This window comes from Erinaceus europaeus, chromosome X (assembly GCF_950295315.1).
Source record: "Erinaceus europaeus chromosome X, mEriEur2.1, whole genome shotgun sequence".
Classification (NCBI taxonomy): domain Eukaryota; kingdom Metazoa; phylum Chordata; class Mammalia; order Eulipotyphla; family Erinaceidae; genus Erinaceus; species Erinaceus europaeus.
The window spans coordinates 87,063,688-87,076,544 of record NC_080185.1 but is presented as its reverse complement, the minus strand read 5'-3'; the positions used below and the strand labels follow the sequence as shown (position 1 = coordinate 87,076,544).

Below are 12,857 nucleotides of genomic sequence, written 5' to 3'. Positions count from 1 at the left end.
AAGCTTTACGATTGGTAAAGCAGAGCTGCAGGTGTCTCTCTGTCTCTCTCCCTCTCTATCTACCCCTTCATCTCGATTTCACGTTACCACTATCCAATAAGTAAAACTAAGAATTTTAATAAAGAAAACAATATGGAGAATCCCTAAGCAGATAAAAATAAAGATGAAAATGCCTTATGGGGAGTCGGGCTGTAGTGCAGCGGGTTAAGCGCAGGTGGCACAAAGCACAAGGACTGGCATAAGGATCCCGGTTCGAACCCCGGCTCCCCACCTGCAGGGGAGTCGCTTCACAGGCGGTGAAGCAGGTCTGCAGGTGTCTATCTTTCTCTCCTCCTCTCTGTCTTCCCCTCCTCTCTCCATTTCTCTCTGTCCTATCCAACAACGACAACAACAATAATAACTACAACAATAAAAAAACAACAAGGGCAGCAAAAGGGAATAAATAAATAAAATAAATAAAAATAAAAAAATATTAGAAAAAAAAGAAAATGCCTTATGATCCAACAATAACACTCAAAGACATTTATCTGGAAGACATGAAAACACTAATTAAAAGAGACATATGCACCTCCATGTTCATAGCTACATTATTCACATTAGCCAAGATATTGAAGCATTTTCAATGCCCATTGACCGATGACTAGATAAAGAAAAGTGTGGGACATATATTCAGTGGGATACTATTCAGCAATGAAACATGATGATATTGTGTTCTTTGGGACAAAATGTACAGATCTTGAATTGATTATGCTTAGTGAAGTAAAGATGGAAGTGAAATAAAATTATCAGATGGATACATTCATATGTGGAATAAAGAGAACACTAAAACCACAGCACCAAATCTGGGTCACACAACATGGCAAACAGATACACAATTTGGGCAACTTACCTCTCCAGCCCAAGACTATTTCTGTCACTGTAATTCAAAACTGAAAAATAAAACTTAAACTAGAATCTGGGAACAATGTTTTATTGAGAAAGTTCCTATTTTATGATATGACAAGTTCTTTTTTTCTGCTTGATAATGATCTAAGCTGTAATTCCTGGGAAACTTGTGGAACTAGTAATCTCAACTACTGGGGTTCTTTCCCAGAAACACTGAAGATGCAAGTACCATCCGTATACTTTAAATTTATCTAGTCTTGATGAGCCTAGACCTCAAATAAATCCCTCTATCTATTGTTCCCGGTCATTTCTATCAGGAACAACACAATAGATTCCCCATAGGACCGTGCTTTCAACTTGGATCAACAATAGTAGAGAATGTTCCATCCTCTGAACGGAGGCAAGACAACATACTCTATGCTACACCTGAGGAAGATGGGTCGATATTAAGGCAGCATGGAATGTTCCGATTCAGGACCACAAAATGTGAGCTCATATCTACAGGGATGCAGAGGTCACATAGGCTCCTAAGCTGATTATGGGCCCCAGATCACATCAAATCGATGGGGTTTACAGTCAACAATATTTATACCCCTTTCCCATACTAGGGAGCTACTATCTTCTCTGATCCAGCTTTCTGGTTCTTTTTCCAGTCATGACATTATCTCCCTAGACAATAATTTGGATACACTGGCATATAAGATTGCAGGCTCAGGGGCAAAAAGAAAAAGGAAAAAAAAACTAGTATAGCCACAGGTCCTTTGGAATTTAACTAAAATATACCTACTAGCTATCTACAAAATGGAGGACCCCTCAACTTTTCATCTGCACTATTCCAGCCCTTAGATCCATGATTGGTCAACAATTTGTTTGGCTTTGTATGTTAACTCTCTTCTCAACCACCAGGTTCCAGCATGGTGCCGACCAGATTTCTCTGGACAGACCCATGTGTCCTGGAGCTCTGCTTCCTCAGATCCCTTCTTCACTGGGGAAAGAGAGAGACAGGCTGGGAGTATAAATTGACTTGTCAATGCCCATGTTCAGCGGGGAAGCAATTACAGAAGACAGACCTTCCACCTTCTGTATCCCACAATGACCTTGGGTCTGTACTCCCAGAAGGATAAATAATAGGAAAGCTATCAGGGGAGGGGATGGGACACAGAGTTCTGGTAGTGGGAATTGTGCAAAGTCTTACCCCTCTTATCCTATAGTTTTGTCAATGTTTCCTTTTTATAAATAAAAATTTAAAATAAATAAATTTCTCTAGTCTTTACACCTCCAATAAATCCCTCTCTCCATTGTTATTGGTCATCTCTATCAGCAACAACAAAATAGACCCCTTTGTGGGCCCCCATAGGACCTTGTCCTCAATTTGGATCTGCAACGGTAGAGAATGTTCCATCCTCCGAAGGCTGGACAACATACAATATGCTACACCTGAGGAAGATGGGTCCTGATATTGGTGCAGATTGGAACGTTCCTACTCATGACCACAGAATGTGAGCTCAGATCTACAGGGATGCAGAGGTCACATAGGCTCCTAAGCTGAATATGGGCCCCAGATCACATCAAATCGATGGGGTTTACAGTCAACAATATTTATACCCCTTTCCCATACTAGGGAGCTACTATCTTCTCTGATCCAGCTTTCTGGTTCTTTTTCCAGTCATGACATTATCTCCCTAGACAATAATTTGGATACACTGGCATATAAGATTGCAGGCTCAGGGGCAAAAAGAAAAAGGAAAAAAAAAACTAGTATAGCCACAGGTCCTTTGGAATTTAACTAAAATATACCTACTAGCTATCTACAAAATGGAGGACCCCTCAACTTTTCATCTGCACTATTCCAGCCCTTAGATCCATGATTGGTCAACAATTTGTTTGGCTTTGTATGTTAACTCTCTTCTCAACCACCAGGTTCCAGCATGGTGCCGACCAGATTTCTCTGGACAGACCCATGTGTCCTGGAGCTCTGCTTCCTCAGATCCCTTCTTCACTGGGGAAAGAGAGAGACAGGCTGGGAGTATAAATTGACTTGTCAATGCCCATGTTCAGCGGGGAAGCAATTACAGAAGACAGACCTTCCACCTTCTGTATCCCACAATGACCTTGGGTCTGTACTCCCAGAAGGATAAATAATAGGAAAGCTATCAGGGGAGGGGATGGGACACAGAGTTCTGGTAGTGGGAATTGTGCAAAGTCTTACCCCTCTTATCCTATAGTTTTGTCAATGTTTCCTTTTTATAAATAAAAATTTAAAATAAATAAATTTCTCTAGTCTTTACACCTCCAATAAATCCCTCTCTCCATTGTTATTGGTCATCTCTATCAGGAACAACAAAATAGACCCCTTTGTGGGCCCCCATAGGACCTTGTCCTCAATTTGGATCTGCAACGGTAGAGAATGTTCCATCCTCCGAAGGCTGGACAACATACAATATGCTACACCTGAGGAAGATGGGTCCTGATATTGGTGCAGATTGGAACGTTCCTACTCATGACCACAGAATGTGAGCTCAGATCTACAGGGATGCAGAGGTCACATAGGCTCCTAAGCTGAATATGGGCCCCAGATCAGGTCAAATTGATGAGGTTTACAGCCAACAATATGTATACCCCTTTCCCATATTTGGGAGCTACTCTCTTCCCTGATTCAGCTTTCTGGTCCTTTTTCCAGCCATGACATCATCTCCCCAAACAACAACTTGGATCCACCTGCATATCAGATTTCAGGCTCAGGGAAAAAAACAAAACAAAAAAGAAAGAAACTACCATAGCCACAGGCCCTTTAGAATATAACTAAAATATGTCTACTAGTTATCTACAAAATGGAGGACCCCCCCACACACACACACACACACTCTTCATCTGCTCTATTCCAACCTTTAGGTTCATGATTAGTCAACAATTTCTTTGGCTTTATATGTTAACTCTCTAGATGCTAACATGATGCAAACAAGACTTCCCTGGACAGACAACCCCACCAATGTGTCCTGGAGCTCCTATTCCCCAGAACTCCACCCCACTAGGGAAAGAGAGAGGCAGGCTGGGAGTATGGATCAACGAGTCAACGCCCATGTTCAGCAGGGAAGCAATTACAGAAGACAGACCTTCCACCTTCTGCATCCCGTAATGACCCTGGGTCCATATTCCCTGAGGGATAAAGAATAGGAAAGCTATCAAGGGAGGGGATAGGATACGGAGTTCTGGTGGTGGGAATTGTGTGGAGTTGTACCCCTCTCTTATCCTGTGGTTTTGTCAGTCAGTGTTTCCTTTTTATAAATTAAAAAGAAAGAAAGAAAAATCTCTAGTCTTCCAGTAAAAAAAAAAAAAATTTTCAGTAATGTGACATTACTTGCAATGTCCACTGGAGGGAGATATTCTATTGCTGCTATCTGTATTCCGACTTGTGTGTGATTTGGGAGAACTAATCTGAGGTGCTCAGACTTTGTAATTTTTCAGCCCTCAGATCACACAACTCATAACAAATAAAATAAATACCATCCATAGATGTGAAGATATAGAGGAAAAGATGGCAATATTACCCACCAATCCTGTTTTTATTTACCTCCCCATGGCCCCAGGGTATGTTAGGTTTTCAATGCTCCCTCTCTAGTGATGTGTGGCTAATACAGGGCAGAGAGTTAATGGTTTCTCCTGGAGGAAAATCTGACCCCTTTAGGTTCCTTTGTATCTCTTCTTTGAGAATAAGATGATAAAATGGGTATTACTGTTTTTGTAATCTTTTGAGAGATGAAGACCCCGAAACCAGTGCCCAGGGAAACTAGTTAAATGGTCCAAACATAGGGTGTGCTCTTTCTCTAGTCACACTATGTTGCAAGCTGATGGCCATTTTGAAATGGGAAAACCAGCAGAGGGGAAAAGAAAATGGGAAACCATCAAGGGTTGTGGCGGGGCCTTGACTCTTGAATCCCTATAGAATGAGAGGGAACCACCCCCTTTGTGGCAGGCTTCCACTTCCACATTTCCACATCCTTGGCAGTTCCAGCCAGCACCCTAGTTTAAAGTTCCTGTCACTTTCACTTCTGTCCAATCCACTTGCTCTACAAATCCTGAATGTCATGTCCCGTTTGCAAAGCCTGAGCCTACCAAGAGGTTTATTAAGACTCCTATTCAAACTTACTGAACCCCTTAATAAAACGTACTCTTTTTCCCTCCACATGGTTCTTAGTCTCATTTTCTGGCCCAATCCAAGCTGTAACAATTTCTCTTTCTCATCCACGAGATGGAAGTGATAGGGACCTAGAGACTCTAATCATTCTTCTACCTTAGCTTAAAGAACACTGCTGGGCACCTAGTAAGCACAAGGTGGAATAAAACTAGAGGAAAAATAGATTGTAATATGAGATAAGATAACATTTCACCTAGGGTGGTTCTCCTTTTAAAAACGTGAAAGAATGAAAATAGGATCATGTCTAGGATGAAAGAGAATATGTGTGTGTGTGTGTATTTTGAGAGAGAGAGAGAGAGAGAGAGAGAGAGTCATAGAAATAATAGTCAACCCATATCTGCAACCTTGGGAGAACTACTGTAGCTTCCAATGAAGGGAATGAGCATACAAAACTCTGGTGGTAGGAATGTTGCAGAATTATACCCCCTGCTATCCTATACATTTGTAAATCAATATTAAGTCACTACTAAAAGTAAAAATATATACATTAAAAATAGAATATAGTCCAATAACCATAGCAAGTTACCATTGAATGATTTCTCCATTTCAGTTACTGGACCAGCAATTTGTACACATGACCTTAATTCTCACAACGAAGCAGTGTGTGGGCCTTTACATTTACAAAAGCAGACCAAAATACCAAGTCCTTAATCTTTCCTTGACTCAGAGATGCTTAGGGGTCAGGTGGTGATGCACCTGGTAGAACACACAGGTTTCTACAAGAGGATATAGGTTCTAGTCTCTGGTCCCCACCTGGGGAGGTAGTTCTTTTTCCCCCCCTTTTTGTTGCCCTTGTTGTTTTCTTTTTTTTTTTAATTAAGTTTTTATTTATTTATTTATTTATTTTCCTTTTTGTTGCCCTTGTTGTTTAACATTGTTGTGGTTATTAATGTCGTTGTTGTTGGATAGGACAGAGAGAAATGGAGAGGGGAGGGGAAGACAGAGAGGAGGAGAGAAAGACAGATACCTGCAGACCTGCCTCACCGCTTGTGAAGCGACTCCGCTGCAGGTGGGGAGCCGGGGGCTCAAACTGGGATCCTTACGCAGGTCCTGGCGATTTGCGCCACGTGCGCTTAACCCGCTGTGCCACCACCCGACTCCCGCCCTTGTTGTTTTCTATTGTTGTCGTAGTTATTGTTGTTGATGTCATTGTTAGATAGGACAGAGAGAAATGGAGAAAGGAGGGGAAGACAGAGAGAGGGAGAGAAAGGTAGACGGTAGACACCCACAGACCTGTTTCGCCGCCTGTGAAGCGACTCCCCTACAGGTGGGGAGTCGGAGGCTCGAACCGGAATCCTTAAGCTGGTCCTTGGCTCCTTGCGCCACGTGCGCTTAAGCTACTGCACTACCGCCGACTCCCGGGGAGGTAGTTATAACTAGTGGCTAACTAGTGGTGGTGCAGTTCTGCAAGTGTCTGTCTCTCTCCCTTCTCCCCTCTATTGCTGTGTCTATCAGAAAAAGACAAAGACAAAGAAAAAAATGCCTCAGGAAATAGTGGAATTATCATGCAAACACTGATCCCCAGCAATAATTCTGGTGGCAAAAATAAATAAAAACAACTAAGGCACAGCACAGTAGTGTTTATGATGGTGCAAGAACAAACACCTCAGAAACAATTTTTAAAAAATTATTTATTTTCCCTTTTGTTGCCCTTGTTTTTATTTTTTTATTGTTGTTGTAATTGTTGTTGTTGATGTCGTCGTTGTTAGATAGGACAGAGAAAGAAATGGAGAGAGGAGGGGAAGACAGAGGGGGAGAGAAAGATAGACACCTTCAGACCTGCTTCACCGCCTTTGAAGCGACCCCCCTGCAGGTGGGGAGGGGGGGGGTTGGCCGGTCCTTGCTTTTGTGCCACCTGCACTTAACCCGCTGTGCTACTGCCCTAACCCCTAGAAACAATTTAAAAGAGTTTTCTTTCCTGCTTTCTCTTTATTTCTTTCCTCTTCTTTTTTTCTTTCTTTTCTACCATGGCCTCACTACTCCAAACTGAATTTATCAGATAGAGAGAGAGAGGAATAGAGGAAAAGATCACAGCACTAAAGTGTCCTCCAATGTGTTGAGAGTCAGGTTGGAGCCTGAGTGGTATTTATAGCAAAGTAGGCACACTATTCAGGTGAGCTAATTTGCTGGACTTGTATTATATTTTTCTTTTTCAATTTTTCAATTTTATTAATCATTATCATTTTTTCTGTATTGGGAGATTAATGTTTTACAGTCTCCAGTAAATACAATAGTAATCATTATCATATATATATATATATATATTTTTTTTTTTTTTACAGGAGCACTTTTCAGCTCTGGTTTATGGTGGGGCTGGAGGTTGAATCTGGGACCTCTGATGTCTCACGCATGAAAGTCTTTGTTGCAGAACCATTATGCTGTCTCCCCAACCTTATTTAGATTTTGGAAGTTCTAGCACTCTATCCATTTTCACCCGCATGATGGTCCCCTTACTGCATTCTTATCTGGGGAAAAACAGCTTAGGACCCAAAAATGTTATGACAAGTAAACAATGCCTGAAAATCTTCAACATAAGTTTTTGACAGAATGGATTCAAGAATGGCTTTCACATGACACAGAAAAAAAAAATTAGCCAATATTCACTTTGAAAGAAAAAAATACCTATAAAAAGATATATATATATATATATGAACACACATAAATTTGTGTACATGTATAGTGACATGGTTGTAGCATACAGATCATCCCCCCACTCCCATGGTTTTCTTTTATGTCTCAATTTAATCTGTAAATGAGGAGGGACTGTGACATGTTATTTCAAATAGCGGAGGAGACCTGGGTATACCAGGACACATTGGAGAACTCAACTACTGAATCTCCCTTTATGCTAGAGTGGGTAGGGTGGGTTATGAGGGTGAAAAGTAGGAATGAAGATTGTCACATCTTCTGGGTGATGGTATGGACTTGTTATTTGCAGTAAACATGTAAATATATACCAACTCATTGTCTTTTGATTTATTGAATAAGTGAGCCAAGTTAAGTAATTCAAGGCATGCTATGCACATCTAACAAAGCAATGCAGACAACAAAATGGTAACAGTAGGAAAGTTTCAAGAACATTTATCCAAATGCTAGAACAATGAAAATATTTGCGCTTTACTCATTTCAACTTTCTTATTATTATTGATAATTGTCATTAACATTAGTGTTGTCATATAAGGTTATTGCTGGGGCTTTTTACTGCAATAATCTACTGCTTCTGGTGTATATACATATGGGCTTTTAAAAATAAAACCAGAGAAATTGATAAGGAAAAGGGAGGTAGTGAAGAGGAGGAGGGAAATCTGGAGCACTTCTCGACTCATGAAGTTTCCCCACTACAGGTATGGAACAAGGACTTGAATCCCATGTGCTTATGTATGCCTTTCACCTCCTATGCCACCTCCTGGGACCTGTATTATTACTGTACTTAGCATCTACACACCCACTGTTTTTACCTAGGGTAAAATTGAGTCTTTCTGAATTAAACTTTGAAGTTCTAAGTGGTGATGTTTATAGATACCAATTCATACGGATGGCAGACACCACTCTGTCTCATAATACTATCAAGGTCTTACAGAGTACATATTAATTATGACAATTTTGTAATACACATCACAGAAATATATATTTTTCTAAATGCTGTATATTTATTTCAGAATGCAAAACACATAGGCGATAAGGATGCAAGACATCAAAAGGGGTAAGTTTGAGAGAATCAGTGGAATATTTCTCTGCTGCAAAAACCGAAGAAACAAAACCCTTTTAATAGTTTTCATTATTAACTTTAGTTACTGGAGTTGAAATCAGGGTAAGTGAGGTTTATGAACTTGGTAAGGTAGTACCACCTGGCTCAAACACAGCTGGTCTGCTCACAGAAATGAATATGCAAAAAAACTGCTATTTGTACTCCCCAAATTTAGAGGATGTGCATAATTTTCTCTACTACAAAAACCACAGTGACAAAGCACTTCTCAAATAATATGATATCAAAGACTAAAAAAACAGCCTGTCCCAAAGAAAAGCCACCCCCCCCCCGTAGGTAAATCAAGACACACAGGGGTTTCATATTTGTAAACACTTTATTAGTTTCTGAATACTGAACAAATAAACACTTCAAGGGTTTCAAGACACCAAAGAGGACTTAGGGCACACAGACCCATTTCTTTGCTTTGGAATTCCATTCCCACACCTCAAGGATTGGCAATCAGGGTTCCTAGAAGGAAACAAAACAACAGAACAGCACCTGATAAGTAAGTAAACAAGGGCTGTGGGGATAGCAAGTGTTCGAAGCGTTCTTTTAAACTACACATATTTTAAAATACACATCTGTCTCTAAGTGGCAAAAAGGTGAGTGGCCTGAGTGGCCAACTAACACAAACACACACCAGGGTCCACCAGCAGAACAAGGTAAATGTCTGGACACAGCCACTGAAAGTTCTGTTGTTCACTACAGCAACATGACCTTACAGTTCACAGGCAGAGAGGGTAGTGGGGTTACCAGCCATTAAACAGAGTGATGCCAAAGGGACCTGGAAAGGCAGAGGCATGACCTGCTCTGCAGACCAGAAGGTTTCTCAGTCCACAGTCCAGGGAGTGAACCCAGTAGAAAGCGCTGGAGGGTAGGGGGTAGGGCAGAGGTCCTATGTGTGTGTGTGTGTGGGGGGGGGGGGGGCAACACCACAAGTTCACCCGTCCAGAGAAAACGGTGTGTCACAGCACAAATGTTCACAAACACGGTGGCAGGGGCGGGGGGGGGGCGGCTAGGGGACTATGGGTGGCAGTGGATCTGTCCGCGGCTCTTGGTGCGCGGCGTCGGGGCTCACTGCATCGCGCTGACATTCAGCAGGCTCACCTCCTCCTCAGCCTCGTCGTCCTCGTCGAGCCAGGACTCCTCATCCCAGTCGCCGCCATCCACCTCCTCGATGACCACGCTGTGCACGGTGCCCGGGTCCAGGCAGTGCGGGGCGATGCCATAGAAGCCGCCGCTGCGGGCCTGAGACGCGTGGAAGCCCTGCACGCCGCAGCGGCTGCAGAAGCTGTGCAGCGCGGGGTGCAAGCGCGAGCGGTAGGTGATGAGGCGGTCTGCGCCCCGCAGCAGCGAGAAGCGCGAGGCCGGCACCAGGAAGTGGCGGTGCTGCTTCTTCCTGCACAGCCCGCAGCTGCAATCCACGACGTGCAGGTCGGCCGGCGCCCAGACCGCGAAGCGCACCGCGCCGCAGTGGCAGCCGCCGGTGTGGTACACCAGGCCCGGGTACTCGAAGGTGTCCAGCAGGAACTTGGCGGTGTCCTCGCAGCTCAGGCCGCGCCGCTTCCTGAACTGCTCCCAGCGCTCCCGCTGTGCGCCCAGCTCCAGCCAACCGGGGCGCAGGCCGCGCGCCCGCCGCCTCCGGGCAGCAGCCCGCGCGCCCTTGGCCAGCAGCGCTCTGCGGGCGCGGCGCCACCAGCGCTTCCTTCGCAGCCGCAGCCGGGCAGCATGCCTGCGGGATGAGCCGGCCCTCCTGCCCGCCGAGCGGGCCGACACAGGTGGACGCCACCTACCCATGCCCTGGCCCGCCGCGCCCAAGGAGTAGGGATCCCGCCACTTCCTGGAGCGCCTTCGCTTGTGCTGTCGGGCTTTGGCGTTGCTGCTGTGGGAGCTGCTCCGCACTTTGCCCATGGCGACTCTGCCTTCCGCACTGAGCCCCCTGCCTGTTTCCTAGCAAGTTACTAAGCAGACCCTTTTACATCAATTCTGATTGGCCACTTGTTGCATATGATGTAAAGAAATCCTTTCCCTAGCCCTATCAAAAACAGCCTTTACTTTCCTTGAAATTCTGACTCAGCCAATCACCTTCTCCTTCTAAATGCTAGTTTCTATTTAGTTCACCAAACAGCCTAAAATTCGATTAAGAATTGCCTGAAATTCTGGTGATCTTTCATCTAACAGTGTATGCAACAGCAGAGAAGACAATTCAATATGTTCACCTAATGTAGTGGAGGCAAATGGAGACATACAGAAAATTCACCTGAGGTGAGAGCGTGTTTAGTCTGTGGCAAATTATGTTCAGAGACTGTTTCCTTAGCAGTAATTTATTTAACATATATGTTCAATTCAGGAATTATGGTGTAAAATAATAAAGTCAATGGCATTCAGAATAGCATCTCAGTGTATTAATAAAATAATAACACACTACAAATCAATGAATGATTAATTTAACTACTATTCTACACAAAAGCGAGCTAGGAGGAACAAACTCCACATTTAGCGGAGACACGCCTTTCTATAAGGTAGCTCTTCTCTTCGTAGTCCTTACAACTAAAAGATGCTAACTCAGGGGGTTTCTCTCTCTCTCTCTCTCTCTCTCTCTCTCTCTCTCTCTATATATATATATATATATATATATATATATATATATATGTGTGTGTGTGTGTGTGTGTGTGTGTGTGTGTGTGTGTGTGTGTGTGTTTCTCTCTCCCTTTTCTGTTGTGTGGAGTATCTACCTGGGGACTATACAGCTACTAGCAGACAAGGTGGACTGTTCCCAGATTTATACAATGTCCTTCTAGTCCTTTTTCTTCCTGGGACTACTACAGGGTTTAACACCACTGTTAGCCAAAAAATACTGACCATGGCAGGCTTGAGTGTCTCAACATATTTGAGAATTATTTAGATCACCAGAGGACACTCTTGCTCAGATCACTCCTCAGCCAGTTCTTCTAAACTTGTGGTGCAATTAATTCATAGTCTCCCCTCCATATATATAATAAGCAATCAGTAGCAAAGTGCTTTTGACATCATCCCAACATGGCCTCCTTAATGATAACCAAGTCACTCTTATATCATAAGCACTTAAGATAATAAACAAGTGGATTTTAAAGTCATAGCAAAAGGCCAATACACAACATGATGTGCTATTGTACTAAAGTTGGGTGTAGTAAAGATGACAGCACACATTATATCACAACACATTTATGGACCCAAAGAGAGAAACTGAGAGTTATCTTCAATGCAAGACCAAATAAATAAAGACATAGTCACGAAATGAGAATAGACCTGTCTTCCTGAAGTAGAGTTGACACCAAAGCAAACAGTAAAGGTGCTTCCCAAGTTTAATTGCTGAATTAAACAAGCACATGTGCACACACTGGTGGTTGCAAATCAAGACAAACCCATACCTTAAGTCCAATCATTCTAAATATTTTGTTCTAACTAAGAATATGCGTGCATATGTGTACATATAATTTCAAACACATTTTAAAAGTGAGATGCACGGGATGGGGGGGGCAGTAGCACATCCAGAATCCATTTAAGAACACATACCACCATGCAGAAGGACCTGGATTTGAGCCCCTGCGCCCAACCTGCAGGAGCGACCCTTCATGAGTGGTTAAACAGGTCCTTAGGTGTCTGTCTATGTCTCTCACTCTTTATCTCATCTCCCCTCTCAATTTCTCTTCATCCTTTCAAATAAAATAGAAAAAAGGGGCTGGGTGGTGGGGCGGGTGTTTCTCTTTCTTCCTAGCACCTTCTTTTTTAAATATTTATTTATTCCCTTTTGTTGCCATTGTTATTTTATTGTTGTAGTTATTACTGTTGTTGTTACTGATGTCATCGTTGTTGGATAGGACAGAGAGAAATGGAGAGAGGAAGAAAAGACAGAGAGGGGGAGAGAAAGACAGACACCTGCAGACCTGCTTGACCGATTGTGAAGCGACTTCCCTGCAGGTGGGGAGCCGGGGTCTCAAGCCCGGATCCTTATGCAGGTCTTTGTGCTTTGTGCCACGTGCGCTTAAC

General features: G+C 43.1%; 1 protein-coding gene across 1 annotated transcript; it reads right to left on the bottom strand.

Moving 5' to 3' along the window:
* Nucleotides 1–9,143: 9,143 nt before the first annotated feature.
* On the bottom strand, nt 9,144–10,762 carry LOC103125995 (centromere protein V-like protein 3). The gene has a single exon (XM_060183058.1). It carries the CDS (start codon nt 10,737–10,739, stop codon nt 9,903–9,905), a length of 837 nt encoding a protein of 278 aa, XP_060039041.1. The 5' UTR covers nt 10,740–10,762; the 3' UTR covers nt 9,144–9,902.
* Between the last annotated feature and the right edge of the window lie 2,095 nt (nt 10,763–12,857).

Bases quoted from the DNA above. Each gene is read 5' to 3' on its own strand.
- LOC103125995 (XM_060183058.1), bottom strand. From the start codon at position 10,739: ATGGGCAAAGTGCGGAGCAGCTCCCACAGCAGCAACGCCAAAGCCCGA.